Raw genomic sequence first — 18912 nt, 5'->3', positions numbered from 1 at the left:
TCTCACTTCATTCTCTCTCTTCATTCTCTCCATTCTTTTTCACTTCATTCTCTCACTCTCTTCTCCTCTCGCTCTCTCCATTCTCCTCCCACTGCAGAAAATTACCACAGACATGGAACATCTGACACTGCAGCCTCCATCTTAATTGCTCTACCAAACGAAACTCAACGTCTTGGCTTTGTCTTGCACACTCTTATGTCATGGTTCACTTTCAGAACCAAATGTTGTCATATTCTTGGTTCATCTGAAGAGCCAGGCTCTGTAGATCTAGATGAATAGGTTGGGGGTGCCTAATCAAAGATCAGAAACACTCTGCACATTTTCCAGTTAATGTCATTTTCAGTCCAAGACCTTGTTTGTGCAACAACCTCCTACAGACAACTGGTGCTGATGTGATTCCTCTCTGTCATTGCTACTATGGCTGTAACCCTTTTCTGTGGTTGGCTGTGTGAGATCAGCCAACTCTCTGGTTGGCTGTGTGATAGGCCAGCTCTCTGGTTGGCTGTGTGATAGGCCAGCTCTCTGGTTGGCTGTGTGATAGGCCAGCTCTCTGGTTGGCTGTGTGGTAGGCCAGCTCTCTGGTTGGCTGTGTGATAGGTAGGGCTGTCCCCACTCAGTCGACTAGTCGATTTTTTGGTCGATATGCTCTTGGTCGACTAAGATTTTTTTAGTCGAGCTGCCATCTGGCACTGTGAGATTTGATTCCCGCTTGTGTCATCATTGCTGAATTAACGAAATGTTCTACAGAAATTGTAGATTATATTATTTAAGACAAATAAAGCAACTCTAAAAATATATAATTTAAAAGAAAAGGTGTTACTGTTTTCCCTTTCGTTAATCTGCGCTTTGTTTTGGTTTGGTATTTTGCACACGGCACGAGCACAATTGGCTGCCGAACTACAAACTCTGCCACAGCCTACTTTGTCTGTGTTATTAGTCGAAATGGCAAAGAAATCTGTGGTATGGCAGCATTTCATTTAAGTACATTTACAAAGTACCGGGTGACTCAAACGTTGAATGCAAACTCTGCCAACAACGGGGTTTTTTTTTGTTTGTTTGACGTCGAATATGATGTAGCCTACCACCTGAAAAACGTAAGTTGGCCTAGCCCTACTTCGCTCATGCTAACGCGCTGGGTTGAAAAATGAATATGCCTATTATAAGAATCACATCCAAATCGAATGACATTATCTTCTCCGGCCAAGACAACAAAATCTTTCTCTGTTGCACCGTTCCCCACTCAGATTCTATGTAAATTTGCATGCTGCAAGTTTTCAGGCAGTGATAAGCGCGCTCTGATGATTTGCATGTTAAACAAACAATATTTTAAATTTGTAGTACATTGTAAGATACTAAATACCATCGGCATTCGGTTACAACGGGACTGGTGATACAAGTCTTATTATTAGTAGGCTATTAGTGGCTGAATCTGCAATGTCCAGCAGTGTGATAGGCCAGCTTTCCTTGGAGGTCTCATGTCTGACTGAGGTCAGATTAGCAGCTGTCAAGCCTACAGTAGGCCAGGCCACAGCAGATCACTGGCCGAAAGCTGCCCCATGACTCCCCAAGCTCCCCCTCTGACACCCAGGCTGCCATGCTTTCAGTCTGGGGCCTGTCAGGAGGTGCCTACCGTGGGTCACATGTATCTCAACCACTGAGACCCACTCCACCCCCTGTCAACTAGAAAGAGATATGGACATCGCCTTTTCGTGATGTCAGCGTAGCCATAGATCAACCGGTTACCGCCATGTCTGTAGTACGTTTGGATCCTTCTCTTCCCGTGGTGCCTGTTAAGGCCCATTCTCAGCAGCAGCTCTGCTCTTCATCGCAACACATCTAGGCTCCTTTATGTCCTGTGGCTTGTCAAGCACCTTGTTCAGTGTTTCATCACAGTGGAAACTCGTCGCTTATCGTGCAAGGCTGTTGCTGAGGCTCTACTCCGCGCTCCCTGGTTCCGTTCCCACGCGGTCTCTCAGGGCGCCTCGCTGTGGAATACTGTGGACGTCGCTACGACGTCCACAGTATTAAAGCCGAGCCATTTTGTCGCACCATTTCCTGTCGCTGCGTGGTAGACCTGTGCGTGTCTGTACGCTTGTGCGTCTGTGCTCGGGTCCCATGAGCTATCGATAGATGTTATAATTTTTTTTTTAATACGTCCAGTTTACGCCAGCGACGCACACGCTTATTGGATGTTTATTACCGGACAGTTAATCTGTGAGGTATCGTGAAAGCTGTGGCCTTGGTTCTGAGCAGGTTGTTGGAGGACTATGCCTCTCTCTACAGAACGGTCACAGTTATGGCTAATGATTAGCTTCCTCGATCCCTTTAGTCAGAGCCTCTCCCTCCTGTAGGGTGCAGCCTGGCCGGGCTCACCTGCCTGGGCAGCAGGTCAGGGTCAAGTTGACTGTCTTCCGGAGGCAGTGTTTGACTGGACCGTGGACATGGTGTATGGAGAGCTGGAGAGAGAGAGGAGTGGAGAGAGGAGTGGAGAGGCACAGGAGGAGAGTGCGAATGGATAGCAGGAGAGGACAGGACTCTGAAGGGAAGGGAGGAAGGTATGAGAGGGGGGGGGGAGGGGTGAAGGGAGGGAGAGCTAAAAACAGGAGGGTTTTAAGAGAGAGGAGGGAGAGGATTCCTTCTCACGTGAACATTTAGATTCCAGGCTTCAGGCCTCCAAGGCATTGGCTACTGGCCAGAGAGTGACTAAGAGAGCTGAGGGGTGTGTGTGTGTGTGGTGGGGGGTTGTGCTCTGTCTGGGGTAAACCCAGAGTTCATGCCACAAGGAAAGGGAAAACTCACTCTTGCATATACAAATGCGCATACGCACACTCCCTCATACACACGCGCACACACATTCAAAGTGTGGATGTGTGCGCAACGCGGCCTTATCCTTCTCCCTGTTGCAAACGACGCAGCACCATCAACCTCTCCCTCCCGACAGATGCTGGAGGTAACCATGGGGACCGGGGAGGTGAGGTCACCGTTAAAGCCCGCTATTTACTGCAGCGTGTGTGTGTTTGTGCGCGTGTGCGCGCGTGTTTGCCAGTCGGCTGTCGTACTCTGATGTTCTCTCCGGTTCCCCTCGTCGTGTCTGTCTCGCTTGGAAGGAGCTTGCGGAGCAAAGTGGATCGTGTGTCTTGGCTGGCTGCTGGAGGCCTTCTGAATCACAGCTGATGCAGCTTTCTGAATGAGATTCGTGGAGCTGAACGACAGAGGGGTAGGCAGCGGAGACCACAGTGGGCGGGGCTGGGGGGGGAGACAGGTGGGGTGAAAGGGGGGGGAGGACGGAGGGAGAGGGCCCGGCTCGGCAGGATCCGATGGCTCGTGTTGGCCTCTGTGTGAGACGGCTCTCTCGTTTTGTGTTTTGGAGGGAGAGAAGCTCTCTCGTTGGCGAGCGCTGTCATGTAGAAGGATGCTTTTCATGAATCTCATCCGACATCTCTAATGCTGGTGAGCAGCACGGACCGAGGAGGACTCTGATCTCTGTGGACTGCCTGCTACAACACTCACTCAGACCCCCCACGTCCGTCAGCGTTTGCAGCCTCCCTCTCAGTCATCCTCCCGTCTCCGCACTTGGACGCGCTGCATTTATCCGCCAGTCGCTCACTCTACTTTCCCAGAGCCGCTGGCTTGCTGCCTCGGCGTCTATGTCAGGCTGTGGTTGCCAAGGGGGGGGGTGGGAGGGTGGGGGGGAGGGGGGAGAGGTTGTTGCACATCGGTCTCCATGGTGATCACTACTTCCACTGGAGTGGACGACGTTGAGAGATATCTTCTTTTGTTCCCGACGTCTCGCCCTCTCGTCACTCCTCTCGCCCTGGCTCCGTTTCTGTCGCTCCGTATGAACCACGTTGGCCCCCCATCCAGGCTCAGCGGGGAGAGAATCCCCTGGGAGGCGGGGGTGCTAGCGCCAGCCTCCCTCTCGCCCGTGGGCGTGTTCACGGAGCCCTCTGGAGAGCCGAGGGGAAAGAGCGTGAAGGGCCGTTCACTCTGAGGGCTGCCCGAGTGCTGTTATGGATCTGGTGTGTGTATTGTGTGCACGGGTCGTCCTGTGCTTCATAAAAATAAAAATAAAAACGGTCCCGTTCGGAGGATGGGTGAAGGCTCACGCTGCTCTGTCACTGTTCAGGTGGTCAGGAAGCTGGGTGGACAGGAAGCTGGGTGGACAGGAAGCTGGGTTTTCTGGGCTGGGGGATTTATTGGGGATTTTGGATCGGATCTTGCATGCTGTACTGTAGTACTCTACTGTAGTAATGTAGTGCCTTTGTTGCTGTGTGTGTGTATCCTACCCCTGGTTGTTCTAGTGTGTGTGTGTGTGTGTGTATCCTACCCCAGGTTGTTCTAGTGTGTGTATCCTAACCTTGGTTGTTCTAGTGTGTGTGTGTCCTAACCCTGGCTCTCTGGTCTGCAGTTCTTCCTCCAGGACACTAAGAGCAGCAACGGCACCTTCATCAACAGCCAGCGGCTGAGCCGCGGCTCGGAGGAGAGCCCGCCCTGCGAGGTCCTCTCCGGTGACATCATCCAGTTTGGGGTGGACGTCACGGAGAACACACGCAAAGGTGAAGGGTCACACTAGAGTTAAAGATGGGTCTGGTAGAGAGACTGTGTGTGTGTGTGTGTGGGGGGGCCGCAAAAAAAAGCACTTCCTCCTGGGGAGCAGGTCTGTTTGACCTCAAATGGTGAAGCAGATCACAACCACACACGAGAGAGAGGGAGGGAGAGAGAGAGAGAGGGAGGGAGAGAGAGAGAGAGAGAGAGAGAGAGAGGAGGCTCAAGCGCTGAACAGAAACACCGCTTCCACCTGGGTCGGAAAAAAACTGCGTTTCTCGAGCAGACTTGTGTCGCCCCCGCTCACGTCGCGCCTGCAGCCAGACTCATCGAGCCTGTCCACACGGCGGGAACGGCGTCTGCGTTCTTCACCTGATGGCGTGGAGCGAGCACAGTTTTCTACCAGACCACTTAGGTCAGAGCTTCGAGCAGCTCTGAAGCTTACATTCCACTTGGATGACTGGAGGTGGGCCTAGACCTTGTGTAATGCATAGGTCAGTGAACACACACACACACACACACAGACACACATGCGCGCCGGTGAGCACGTACAACGTACACATAAGCATTTAGGTCAGATTTTCAGCTCCAGCGAGTGTCGGGACAGAGCTAGCTGTTTCAGAACGTTGTTTATGAGATGGCTGTATTTAAGCTGTCTGACATTTCGTCCTCGTTTTAGGTCAGTTTACGGAGAGAACCAGCAGAATGTGTGTGCGTGCGTGCGCACGCCGCAGAAATGCGAGTGTTCTAGTCGTTAGACATTGTCAAATGGTGGTCTGGCTGCTGTGGAAGGCCATGATGTCAGAGTCTTGGCAGAGCTGAGTCAGCCTGTGTGGAAACCCAGACAGCTCGAAGGCGGACGGGAGAGGTGTTGAAATTAGCCTAGCTGCAACCGCTGCACCGCTTTCCCAACAACACATGCGTGTGCACTCGCACCTCACACACACAAACACACACACACACACACACACACTCTCTCTCTGTCTCTGTGTCTGTCTCTGTCTGTTCATCCGCGTTCCTATGAGGATGCTGACATTGGCTGTGTGTGTGTTTTCCAGTCACCCATGGCTGCATAGTCTCAACAATCAAGCTCTTTCTACCCGATGGCATGGAGGCTCGGAGACGAACAGAGTAAGTACCGCAGAGAGGAGACCCAGCCCGGGTCTCTCCCACACCCACACGCTCAGCGCTAGACCAAGAGGACCTCCTCCTGGTGCTCTCACACCGGCCCACCTCAGGAGAGCCTGGTCTCAGACTACCACAACTACACAGAACTTGACATGCCCCCTTTAGCAGTCATTCCTCTAGCGTGTAGTAAATCGGCATCTTAGCCAATCAGATTTAGTAATGACTGTGCGTCTGGGGGCTGTGCGGAGCGAGGCTTGGCCCCCGGCCCAGGTCTGCTGAGGTTGGCTGGTGTCGAAGCCCCAGGTGCAGCAGCTCCTATCAGATGGAGCTGCCCAGGGCCCCGGGGGGCCTTTGATCTCAACCATGTGGGGAACGCGATAGGAGTGGATTAGGCTCGAGCCCCGCCCCCCTCCCCCCACCAACTCAACACACCAATTACAAACGCTGTAGAGTTAGCGTAGCCTGCTAGCTGGCCGGTGCACAGCAGGACTGAGGCTGTGTGTCATGCTGCAGGTGGGATGCACGCTGAGGTGGGCCTGTTAGCCGTGCAGTTTTTCCTCAGTCTAGTCTGGTGGAGGCGGTTGTTGTTGTTGTTGTTGTTGTGTTCTACGTACGTAAGAAAGGGAGGAGCAGGAAGTCACGGGCTGGTCCGCTGAACCCAACATGAACCCAGCCAGCGGGGTCCAATTTCAGGTGTGTGTGCGCGCGTTGGTGTCGTCTATCATTCTGATAAGGCGTGGCGGATGGTGTGAATGTGTAATGTCGGTTTGTCTACAGCGAGTCCGAGGATGTCTAGGTGAGGAAGGCTGTGTGAGGCAGATGGCCCCCCCCCCCTGCATGGCCTGCATAGGCTTGACTGCAGACCCAGGGCCCCGGGCCAACTGGACCCACATGGCATCTACTGTAGCTGGGTGTCTACAGCCATACACACAGGCCTCTACTGTGGGAGGGGGGGGGGGAGTGAGGGGGAGAGGCCTAGATACAGAAAAATAGACTGATAGAGAGGGAGTTAGAGGCAGAAAAAAAAGAAGTAAATCTAAATAAAGATGTTTCCCTCTAGTGTGTGTGTGTGTGTGTGCTGCGGAGGACAGCTGTGAAGACACAGATCCTGTTAAGGCTCTGCTGCTGTCTACTGTACTCCACCGGGCTGCATGTGGGCTCTGTGCTTAGATGGCACTATTTCAACCCCTCAGAGAATGTAGAATGTACACACACACTCACAGACACACACACACAGAGCCCAAGCGACCAGCACCTTGACTTACTCCGATTTGGGGATCAGCTCAAGTTGGTTGTGGTGTTTCTGTCTCTGTAAACTACGGTGGACAAATTTAAAATAGTGTGTCCCACGAATCCATGGTCTCTTAGTAAGAACTCACCTTCCCCCCCCCCCTTCACTTTTATCTCTCTTCGACCATATCTTCCTTTATTTCTCTCTTCCACTTCCCCTCTCTCTCTCAATCACTTCCTTATGCCACCTCTCTCTCCTCTCACTCTCTTTCTCTCTCTCTCCTTCTCCCCTCCCCTGCTGAAACACTTCCTGTCCTCCTTGGCAGGTTCCTGTTCTGCGCCATAGCGGTGTGTGAACCGATACATGCGCAGGGAGGGGGGGGGGCGTGGGCAGGAGGGAGGAACGCGGAAAAGAGAGGGAGTGTGTGAGTGAGAGGTATTTATAGAAGAGGCACGCTGCTTGTTGTTAAGCTCTGCCCTCTGGAAGGCAGCCAGGCCAGCGGGGAGCCAGGCGGCCGTGGGGCTCTGTGGCCGTGGGGCTCTGTGGCCGTGGGGCTCTGGGGCCGTGGGGCTCTGTGGCCGTGGGGCTCTGTGGCCGTGGGGCTCTGTGGCCGTGGGGCTCTGGGGCCGTGGGGCTCTGGGGCCGTGGGGCTCTGGGGCCGTGGGGCTCTGTGGCCGTGGGGCTCTGTGGCCGTGGGGCTCTGGGGCCGTGGGGCTCTGGGGCTCTGGGGCCGTGGGGCCGTGGGGCCGTGGGGCTCTGGGGCAGGTCTGATCTGCTCTCCCGCCTCGTAGGACACCCAGCTCCTCCTGACCCCCGCCCAGATCAGAGAGACCCTGGAGGAAGTGGAGGAAGGAAGGAGGCATTCCTAGAGGATAGGAACTGACCTCCCTACTCCTCCTCCTCCTTGCCCCCCTCAGGTAGATGGATGGTCTTCATCCTGCTGTTTCTGTGGGGTCCGACCCTCCTCCTGCTTGTCACACCAACATCTTCACCCCCCCCTGCCCCCCTGTTTACAGTGGTGCTCCTCTTCCATCTCCTGCACCCTCTTGTCTCCTCCCTTTCATTCCAACCATGACTCACAGCAAAGCCTTTCCTTAGACCTTCCCTACAACCTAAAATAACATCTGCAAAAGACATTTCCTGCTGTTATAAACTCAAAAGACTGTTTTTTTTTTCTTCTCTCATATGGGATATTATTCTGTGTAGTATCTGAACCCCACACAAACAGGCTGTTGGTCCTGCTGCACAGGCTGGTTGTGGTGAGAGGGGAGTGGAGAGACTACTGACAGACTTGAGAACCAGGCCTGAGAAAGTGTGTGTGTGTGTGTCTTGACGTTCTAGGACCAACATTCACGCGGCGGCTTGCGTAAACCGTCATTTTGAAGCGAGCCATGTGGTGGATGGTTCATCAACACCGTGTTGTACAGTTCTTCCTCGAGGGTCGGCATGACCAAGGAGACTGATTCTATCGTCCGTGTTAGAGTGTGAAAGCACAGTCCATGGTGACATGTCAGGCTCCAGGTGGTAACTCGAACTGGTAGCAGCTAGCCAATCATTGTCTTGTGTTTTAATGTAATGTTCCCCAACCTGTTGGCCCAGTCGTGTGTCTGTGCAGGCCAGAGATTCTGGTTAAGCAGCTATTGTCCTGCCCCTGTTCCCCTGCCTGCGCAGAGCGTGAAACATCCTTCCTCATGAGCGTGCCTACGCTGCCACGAGCCAGGTCCAGCCGTCTCTGATCAGCACGTCAACTTCCTGGTTCCTCCTATCTCCCTAGGACACTCAGAGCTGGGGAGCGAGAGAGAGCGAGCGAGAGCGAGAGAGGGCGAGAGAGATAGTCACATGTGCTTGGTAGTGGTCTGACTCCTCCAGAAGGGAGGGGCCAGGGTAGGCCTGTCTTATCACTACCTGGGAGTGATTAACTCGGTTTGTCAAGAAAGAGACAGAGAGAGAAAGCAGAAAAAGCACAAATCTCTTCGGGCCAGGTGCGATCGATCGAGGGAGGTGACGTCTGGTTCCCAAGTCCCTGCCGCCACCGCGCCTTGTCGACGGAAGTCCCGCGGGCCCCCCCCCACCCCCCCGAGTCCAGCAGCACCTGAGAGGAATGGAGGGCGGCAAAGAGAGGATGGTGAAGGCGACCCATCGAAGGCTGCGGGGCCGACCGGTCCTTGTGAGGGCGTCAGTGCTGGCTAGGTAACCCCACCCGGGGGCCCTGTGAGAGGGCCCAGATCAGAACGCGTGGTAGCAGAGCTCAAAACCAGATTCAAACCAGAGTCGTTACCATGGGCGTGCGTATAGGAGGCGTTCAGGCTTCACGAAGCCGATCTTCCCTCGACCCACCATACCCGTTTCCTCTGGCGTGATGCTACTTGTTGTTATCCAAACTGGGAACCCGCCCCCCCGTCGCCGTTGGCTACCGTCTTGGTGTTTGAACGCGTTCTGGAACCTCCTGAACGCGGAGGCAGGTTCCCTTCCGAAGAGGTGCCGTTTCGGTCGTTCCTCCGTAAAAGCTGCGTCGCGGTGTGTGCGCGGTACGCGTCGCTGGAGCCTTAGGCGTGTGCTCTCAGAGGGGGCCGTCTGGTCATGCCTCTCTGGCTGCGTGCCAGCGACGCCAGGCCTCAGGGTGTTATCCAGCAGGCCTGGAGGGAGCCAGATAGCGCCAGGTTATCGCAGGACAAGGCTGGAACGGCACCAGGCCTGCAAAGGTGAGCTTGGGTAACCCGGTTGGTGTCGAGTGAGATCAGAGGCTGATGGAGAGATGGCACTGTAGATGTTCTCTGTGGTTTTTGGATGGGAAGTGCTCATTTGCATCATCAAGATCCGTGTGTGTGTGTGTGTTTTTGCATGAAGTTAAAGTGTCCTGCGTATTATACGGGGGCCGCAAAGCGCTCCCTCATTGGAAGCAGAAACAATAGGACATGTCATTCTTCGGTGTGTAGGCCAGGGTCTGAATCCTTTCATTGTTTCCAGACGCTGTACCCGTACGCTTTCGCTGGCGATGTATATCTGGGACCAAACCAGAACCGCTCTCCAATACTTTGGAGAGCTTTTCAGAGAACAGTCCTCTTCTGGAATCTCAATCCTTCAGTCCAAACCCCCCCCCCCCCTGACTCAATCTTGACTTGATGTTTACACTCCATCTGTTGAGTTTCTGGAGCATGGCGTATGGCCCTCCCACGAGGGGGGCCGTCGACAGCTTTCCTGTCCAGTCGGACCCTCGTGGTCGACTGACAAACACGGGAGCGGCCAGCGCACAAACCACCTGCCCGTCACCAGGACAACCGTCTCGCACCCGAACGTTTCCGAGGGCGTCGGCTCGAACTGGCTTAAGCGCGCGCGCGTGCGGGGGGGGGGTGCGCGCACCAACAAAGGCTGTGTTCAGCTCACGCCAAGACCACATCTGTGGCTGTGTATTTGAACACTGGGGATTTCTTGTGTCTCGTACTGAGGTGAAGGGGGGGGGGGGAGAACAGGGAGTTAGATAAGGCTGTTGAGTTGCACCCTGGGCTCCGGTTCTGTCTGCTATGTTGCTGCGCCCACTGTTAAAGATTAACAGAGAGCTATGTTGAGCAACATTCCTGCTCCAGTTTTTTGCCCTTTTTCCCCTGTCTCCCAAGACTGTACACAAAGTTGATAACACCTCTTTCTCTCTCTCTTGTCTCTCTCCGCTAGTGTCATTCAAGCACCGCTCCCACTACCCGTTGACAAGGTAAGTCTGTTCACCGACGCTAGTTTATTGTCTGCTTCTCTGTGTGTGTGAGACTTGTCGGTCTGAGTGTGTGGGGATCGAGGACTGTTGTCTTGCGTGTGTGATCTCACCGATGCAAGCGGGCCAGTGGCAGACGTGACGAGCGTGTGGCGTTTTGTGGCTGTCCACGGCAGACGCGTTGGCCACATTCGACGATGTGATCAAAAGCTGCCTTTGGCTTCAAGCGCCGTCAAGATGGTGCCCTGAAGTGTGTGTGTGTGTCTGTGGGCGGTTTTCAGGCCGTCTCATGCCTGCTTGTGTTTGTGCTACAAGGTTGTGCTATCAGTTTCGATATGGACCAGAGTTCATGAGGTGAATCAGATTCTGAGGTCATTCACCTCTCTCTTTGTCTTTCCCCCCCGCTCGGTCTCTCTCCCTCTCTCTCTCTATCCCTCTCTATCCCTCTCTCCCTCTCTCTCCCTCTCTATCCCTCTCCTCTGGTCTGAACGCTGAGAGAGAGAGCTCTGTAACATGCCTCAGTGTATGATGTCATCGTGCAGGGTGTAGTCGACTGCTTGTTGCTGTCCTCCTTCTCCCGTCTCCCTCTCTCTGGAGAAGACACTGCCAACCACTTCGCCCCGTGTCAACTCTCCCCTGCCCTTTTCCCTCATCGGAGGCGTGCCGCCTCTCACAGACTGCACAGTGTCATGGGGATGATGGCGTTCAGGACAGGCCCCAGTGGGTGTCACTCCCGACTCCTCCCAGAGGATCTCTAACTCTGAATGACTGTTCTCCCGGCCAATAAGACACTTGGATACGTCAGCTGAGGAATCATTTGAATGATTGGCCAGAACTGACATTTGGGACCTGTAGTGGTTTTGGATTGAATGGCGAATGACACCCGTCTCCTTTGCGCTGTCCCGCCTCGGAGCATCGTCCTGGCCCTGCTCCAGGATGAAGTTGGATAATGAACTCTCCTCCTTCCTCTCTCACATCCTGCTTGGGTTATATGTGCTAGCTAGCTTCCTCGCTAACGCTAACTCTCAACAGCATTAGACCAGTGGGGAGTTAAGAGACGCTGGAAAATAATGCTGCTGTCCCTACACCCAGAGCAGAGCGTAGTGTGTCTGTGGGGGGGGGGGTATTTCCTCTGGTGATTGGGATGTAAGGGGAGTCAGATGGCTGAGCGGTTAGGGAAGCGGGCTAGTAATCTGAAGGTTGCCAGTTCGATTCCCGGCCGTGCCAAATGACGTTGTGTCCTTGGGCAAGGCACTTCACCCTACTTGCCTCGAGGGGTATGTCCCTGTACTTACTGTAAGTCGCTATGGATAAGAGCGTCTACTAAATGACTTAATGTAATGTAAATGTGCAGGCTTCTCGGTTAGGACATTTAATCACATTACAGAACAGGCCCCAATCTAATTACAGCTGCTCCTTGTACTTTGGGTCCTTCACTGCTCCAGCTTGTCGCTCTCGCTCGCTCTCGTTCTCTCTCTCGTTCTCTCTCTCACTCATTATCTCTTTCATAATCTCTGTCTCACACACACTCACGCTCTCACATACCTTATTTTAGCCTCCACAAATTAAGATGCTCAGACTGGTGTCACATGGACACACCTCTGTCCTGCTGGCCTGCAGCCAAACTGGACTGAGACGGCCCCTCTCTCTCTGGTCCTGGGAGGAGGCCTGTAGAAACCACACAACTAGTCCCAAGCATACGCACGATTCATACTAGTCTCTTTTTAACCAGGAATTCTGTCTGTCATCGTTCATGGTCACTAGAGCTGATGGCAGCCCGGACGCTAAAAGGCAGTCTAGAGCATCTAAAGTGTCGATCTTGATCGATTCGTTGGCTGAGATTGACGTGCCGGGTGGCTGGACGGTAGCCCTCTGACTCGTGTGAGTCGAGGCAGCATGCTGATTGAAGGTTGACGTGATTTGGCGGATGTCACCTCTAACATGCAGTCCCAGTTGTGACCCAGGGCTGTGACCCTCGCGTCACACAGCCTCCTCAGCTGTGATCCCACCAGGGTCACACAGCTGTACACCCACTGAACTAACTAGATGTGTGTGTGTATGTGTGTGGTAATGTCTGAGCCAGAGGCTGGAGCAGAGGGCTTGTGATGGTTCAGACTGGGATGAAGGGGGCAGGGAGGGGTGAGGTGCAGCAGGGAGGCTATATCTGACTGCTGCATCTGACGCTGTCAATACTCCCCTGAGACATGGTGTGACTGAGGCTGTCTGGAGCTCCCCTCTCTCTCGCTCTAGCTCGCCCTCTCTCTAGCGCTCGCTCGCTCTCTCTCTCTAGCTCTCGCTCGCTCGCTCACACACACACACTCTCTGTGTGCTTGGGGTGCCTACCTTCCACTGTCTGGCCTGGGCAAGTGAAGGCCCCCTACACATCATTAAGGCTGACTGATCTGTATAATGTGTACCGTTTCTATATGTAATGGCCAGACACATACAAAAACCGTCTCTTTGGATAAACACGTCTGCTAACTGAAACATTTTTTATGTAAAAATAATATATAAATACATAACATTTTATTCAGTTAGCAGACGTGTTTATCCAAAGACGTTTTTTGTGTGTCTGACTTGTGCATGGATGGTTTTGGAAGTGTGTAATATGCAAATGACTCTGTCATCAACCGTGTGTGTGAGAACCAGTCTGGACCCTGCAGCTGACCTACCTAGCTGCTGTACCCGGGGGGCTGGTGTGTCAGACCAGACGCTAGCCTCGGCTAACCACTGTTCATCTCCTCTGCAGGTTGCTGCAAACACGCCCAGCATGTACTCTCAGGAACTGTTCCAGCTCTCGCAGTATCTGCAGGTATGGAGCCCCACTGCCCCCTACTGGCCCGCGAGCAGAGCCACCCTCTCCTCCTCTCACAGTTGTAGCTCCATGTAGTGACTGTAGTGTCTTCTATTTGATTAAGTAAAAGAAGATGAACTGAACTTCTTCTTTTTTATTGTATATGAAAAGCTCAGAGCTCAACATTTTGTCTGCATTTTTTCCCACTGCTCTCCTCCTCCGCCACCACCATGCTTCTCTCCTCGCCCCCTCGCCTCATTCCCTAACCTCTCCTGCCCCTTGTCTCCTCTTCCTCTCCCCTATCTTCTCCTGTCCTTATTCCTCCTCCTCTGTCTCCTCTCTATACTCCTCCCCTGTCTCCTCCTCCCCTGTCTCCTCCTCCCCTGTGTCCTCCTCTCCTGTCTCCTCATCTCCTCTTCTCCTGTCTCCTCGTCTCCTCCTCCCCTGTCTCCTCCTCAGGAGGCCTTACACAGGGAGCAGATGCTGGAGCAGAAGTTGGCCACTCTGCAGCGCCTGCTGGCCTCCACACAGGAGGCCTCAGAGAGCAGCTGGCAGGTACACCTCCCCACCGTACCGCCATACACGCTACACACACTCCAGACCAGGAGACCCCGCACACACACGCACTTTACACACACTCTTGTACACAGTGGAAATATATGTGCGTGCGTGCGTTGGTTCAATGCTGATGTGTGTGTTTGTGTGCGTCAGGCTTTAATAGATGAGGACAGGCTTCTGTCCAGACTAGAGGTGATGGGGAGCCAACTGCAGGCCTACAACAAAGTAAGACCCAGGACCCAGATCATGTCCAGTGAAGTTCTGCCTCATGGTTAACGCCATGACAACACCAGGCCTGATCTGACACCCCTCTCCTCCTTCTCTCATCCTCTCATCTCTCTCCTCCTTCTCTCATCCTGTCCTCTCTCTCCTTCTCTCATCGTCTCCTCTCTCTCCTCCTTCTCTCATCCTCTCCTCTCTCTCCTCCTTCTCTCATCCTCTCCTCTCTCTCCTCCTTCATCTCTCCCCCCCCCCCCCCATCACCATCCTCCTTCTCCATCTGCCCCAGAACCAAACAGAAGATGGCATCCGCAAGGAGCTGGTGGCCTTACAGGATGACAAGCACAGCTACGAGACCACGGCCAAAGAGTCCCTGAGGCGGGTCCTTCAGGAGAAGATCGAGGTGGTCAGGAAGCTCTCCGAGGTGGAGGTATGGGACACACACTCACGCGCACACACACACACACACACACACACACACCTGTATACACTTGAATACACCATGAACTGATGTAAACATGCACGCTAGTACACAAACAGGCATCCGCGTCCTCTTCAACATGGACACACACTCAAGACTGTAGATATTCATACAAGACCATGGAATAAGTGTGTGTGTGTGCGCATGTGTGTGTGTGTGTGCGCGCTGCAGAGGAGCCTCAGCAACACGGAGGACGAGTGCACCCACCTGAAGGAGGTGAACGAGAGGAACCAGGAGGAGCTGAGGGAGCTGGCCAACAAGTACAACGGAGCCGTCAACGAGATCAAGGACCTCACGGACAAGATCAAGGTGTGTGTCTGCTGGTGGACCAGGCTGGGGGGGGGGTCAATGTCAACAACACCCTCTGATAGTGTGTGTGTGTGTGTGCGCAGCTGGCAGAGGCCCGTCAGGAGGAGCTGACCCAGAAGGGGCAGCAGGAGAAGCAGGAGCTGCAGCTGAGGATGGAGGAGATGGAGGACAAGGAGCAGGCCCTGCAGGCTCGCATCGAGGCCCTGCAGGCAGATAACGACTTCACCAACGAGCGCCTCACCGCTCTGCAAGGTAGCCCCCCCCCCTCTCACACACACACACACACACGCGCGCCCTGGTTCTTCACAGCTTTTTGATATGTACATACACGTTGACACTATGACAAAGCCTCACACATTTCACCGCCAACTAACCTGCCCCCCCCCCCCCCCCACGCTCGCGTGTACACACGCACGCACACGTCCGCTGAGGTGTTTCTACTCCGGCGGGTGTTGGTTTCAGGGAGCTTGTCGGCTTGCGTGGCACCCAGACAGCGAATTCCCAAAACGGCATTGTTAGTCACCCCACACCATCTCTTCTACTTGTTGTCCATCTTCCAGTGCGGTTAGAACAGCTGCAGGAGAAAAGCATTAAGGATAACAACAGTTTAGGTGAGTCTTGGGGTCACACATCGCCCCTCCCCGCCCCCCCCCCCACACACACACACACACACACTCTCACACAGTGTCCATGCTGCTAACCCTGCATCTCTTCCTCTTCTACTGACGCAGCATGAACACTTTCGCGTCCGCTCCCCCCCCCCCCCCTCGCTCCTCTCTGTGTCCTGGTGGAGATCTCGTCTGGTCTCTGCCATTGCACAGGAGGCAGGGCCCCCTGACACGGGGCGAGTCCACCCCCCTGCTCGTCCTCCTCCTGGTTCTGTCTCCTGTTTCGTCCGGTGCAGCCCAGCTCTCCCGCTAAGGCACTTTGCTCTTTTTCTCACGCAAACGCAACACTGCTCTGTTCAGCATGCCCTCTTCAAGACCCCTCCTCTCACTGCTGTTACCGTGTCTGTTCCTCCTCCTCCCCCCCCTCCCCTCCCTTCCTCCAGTCTCACGTCTGTCTCTCTGTCTGGGGATCTCGGTCGGCTTGGGTGACAGGGTGACCGCCCGGGGGACCGCACACCTGGAGTCTAGCCTTCCCAGAGTTCACACATGCTCAGTGGAGATTCTCGACTCGCGTCGTCATGGTCCAGCACTCGGCTGGTGTAGAAGCCATCACTGGTGTTCCACTTGGTTGTCAGGGAGTTTAAATGTTGCCCAAAGTACCCAATAGAAGTCCACGATTAAAATAATAATAACAATACACACTGAAAGATGTTCATTTGCAGCATGACCCAAGTAGCTATTGGAGGGGGTCGTTTTTGTCCTGATCGTGGTCGTGTCGGATGGTTGGCGTGTGTAGGTGTGTGTGTGTGTAGGAGTGTGTCGGGCTCGGGGCGTGTCCTCAGCTGTGCTGTGTTTGTGTGACGTCAGCAGGGGGTCCAGATGAAGACGGCTCGTCCTCCTCCTCTGACCTCAGCACCCCGGAGGAAGACGGTACTAGTTCTGTCTCCTATGTCATGCCTGGTCCCACTGAGGGGGTCTGCTCTCCGCTCTCTCTCTCCAGCTGACTCCTGTCTGTCTCTCTCTCTCGTTCTGGCTCTCGCTCTTTCTCAAGCTGGCTCTGCCTTTCGCTCGCTCGCTCTCTCTCTCTCTTCCCCTCTTCCTCTCTCTCTTCCTCACTCTTCCCCTCTATCTCTTCCTCTCTCACTCTTCCCCTCTCTCTCACTCTTCCTCTCTCTCTCTCTCTCTTCCCCTCTCTCTTCCTGTCTCTCTCTCTCTTCCTGTCTCTCTCTCTCTCTCTCTCTCTCTCTCTCTCTCTCTCTCTCTCTCTCTCTCTCTCTCTCTCTCTCTCTCTCTCTCTCTCTCTCTCTCTCTCTCTCTCTCTCTCTCTCTCTCTCTCTCTCTCTCTCTCTCTCTCTCACTCTTCCCCTTTCTCACTCTTCCTCTCCCTCTTCCTCTCTCTCTCTCTCTCTCTCTCTCTGGTTTTGTTCTGTCTGGGTGCATCGGGAGTGTCTCAGTGTAAACATTCTTCTGGAGGCCCTGGACTTGTGGCTTTTTGTTTCTGCGGTGACTTGTAAGGTGGAAGCAGTGAAAAACTAACATTATAGCGTAAGTCCTAACCATGACAGTTCTGACCACCTCTGCGTGTTGACCGTGGTGTGGCAGGGGTCATGCTCTCGTAACACAAGTGCCGTTGAATGAGCTGCCGTCACAGAAGGGTCAGGGTTCTGGTTAGACCAGGAGATGCGGTCGCTCGGGCTGTTAAACACACAGGGTCTGGGGCCAGGGTCTGGGGCCAAGGTCTGGGGCCAAGGTCTGGGGCCAAGGTCTGGGGCCAAGGTCTGGGGCCAAGGTCTGGGGCCAGGGTCTGGGGCCAAGGTCTGGGGCCAGGGTCTGGGGCCAGGGTCTGGGGCCAGGGTCTGGGGCCAGGGTCTGGGGCCAGGGTCTGGGGCCAGGGTCTGGGGCCAGGGTCTGGGCGTAAACATGGCCGCTTCACGTTTAGGGAGGAGGTCTCCCTGCATCTCTGACGCTCCAGCTGCTCAGGGTGGTCAGCCACAAGCCTCAGCCCGCACCTCTGCTCTGGAACAAAACTCTGGACCCTGTGACACAGCTCTGGACACTGTGGCCTGACTGACTCCATGTCCTCAGAGTGTGGCAGCTGTCGGCATGACGACACTCTAAAGTTTTAGTCCTAGGCGGTTTGAAGGGGCATATTTTTTTATATTTAAGGTGGACGTTTGATCCCAGGTGCCTTGAAAGACGTTCCATGCCGGTCACAAACAGAGCGACCTTGAGGGTCTTTGAGGGAGTGGATGACTGATCTGAGTGACCTGCGTGTGAGCGCGTTGAGGGAGCGCAGTCCTCCATAGACGCAGACCGAGAGGGTGCTCTCTGAAATGGGTCCCGCCTCTCGTTGTGATTGGCTCGGCCGGTTGGCCAACTGAGAGAGCCGTGAGGGAGGAGGGGAGGTGGGGGTGGGGGGGGGGTGTCTGTCTGTCTCTGTCTGAGCCTTCTGCATCTCTGTCTGGCCCCTTGTTCCATGTCTGTTCATGATGTCCCCATAGAGCCTGTGTGTATCCTGTATTTGCCCCTTTTTTTATATACCTCAGCTGTTTACTTACCCTTCTGACTGGAGGATGTTCTGCTAATGTTAATATTTAATGGAAGGTTTCTCTTTTTCTGTTAGACCACTATCTATTAAAGAGTGGAGGGGACTGCACTATTATCCAACATTACATTGAGTGCCAGCGTGAGTACACCAGACTTCTTTCCACTGCTTCTCTTCAGACAGACCAGAGACACAAGCAGACAGACAGACAGACCAGAGAGACAGCGCAAAGAGAGAGAGGCAGACAGACAGACAGGCCAGAGAGACAGCGTAGAGAGAGAGGCAGACAGACAGACACAGGCCACAGAGACAGCACAGAGAGAGAGAGGCAGACAGACAGGCAGGCCAGAGAGACAGACAGGCCCCTTAAGGCACCCAGGGAGAGTGACCTGGCCCCATGACCTCAGACAGACATGTTCTCTCTTTACTGTCAGTGGGCCTCGCCATGTGAGTGGGTTCTTCCACTGCCATCACCATTAAAGTGAATGGTTCTGTGCTTCCCCCCCCCCCCCCCCCCCCCCCCCCCCCCCGAGAAAAACAACAACAGCAATTTAATCAGCTTTGACATTTGACGCTGCTCTGTTGACGTGTGCTTTGAGTTGGACTACTCGGCTCTCGATGACGTGAACCAACAGTGGGCGCGCTACGCTGCTGTGCTTTCGAATGCTAGCCTACGGTACAGACAGCCAACATGTGAACCTAGTAAAGAGTCAAGCCCTAGTGCAAGAGTACAAATAAGCCTTTCTTTAAAGAGCATTCTGCGGAAAAAATGCACACAAAGAAGTTAAAAC

At 54.2% G+C, this 18912-nt stretch overlaps 1 protein-coding gene across 14 annotated transcripts in view; it reads left to right on the top strand.

Moving 5' to 3' along the window:
* slmapa (sarcolemma associated protein a) overlaps positions 1-18912 on the top strand; it is a 41108-nt gene that overhangs the window by 4400 nt on the left and 17796 nt on the right. For 2 of the 14 annotated variants that reach the window (XM_062460618.1, XM_062460620.1), the window contains exons 2-13: positions 4409-4556; positions 5604-5676; positions 10574-10610; positions 13357-13419; positions 13861-13956; positions 14113-14184; positions 14468-14608; positions 14831-14968; positions 15052-15220; positions 15529-15579; positions 16444-16506; positions 18200-18262. In XM_062460618.1, coding sequence (XP_062316602.1) covers positions 4409-4556; positions 5604-5676; positions 10574-10610; positions 13357-13419; positions 13861-13956; positions 14113-14184; positions 14468-14608; positions 14831-14968; positions 15052-15220; positions 15529-15579; positions 16444-16506; positions 18200-18262 — 1114 coding nt within the window. The remainder of the gene's footprint in view (positions 1-4408; positions 4557-5603; positions 5677-10573; positions 10611-13356; positions 13420-13860; positions 13957-14112; positions 14185-14467; positions 14609-14830; positions 14969-15051; positions 15221-15528; positions 15580-16443; positions 16507-18199; positions 18263-18912) is intronic. The other 12 variants (XM_062460623.1, XM_062460632.1, XM_062460629.1 and 9 more) reach the window with 10 other exon arrangements.

The sequence above is a fragment of the Osmerus eperlanus genome, chromosome 1, assembly GCF_963692335.1.
Source record: "Osmerus eperlanus chromosome 1, fOsmEpe2.1, whole genome shotgun sequence".
NCBI lineage: Eukaryota > Metazoa > Chordata > Actinopteri > Osmeriformes > Osmeridae > Osmerus > Osmerus eperlanus.
This window is presented reverse-complemented; position numbering and strand designations above follow the sequence as displayed.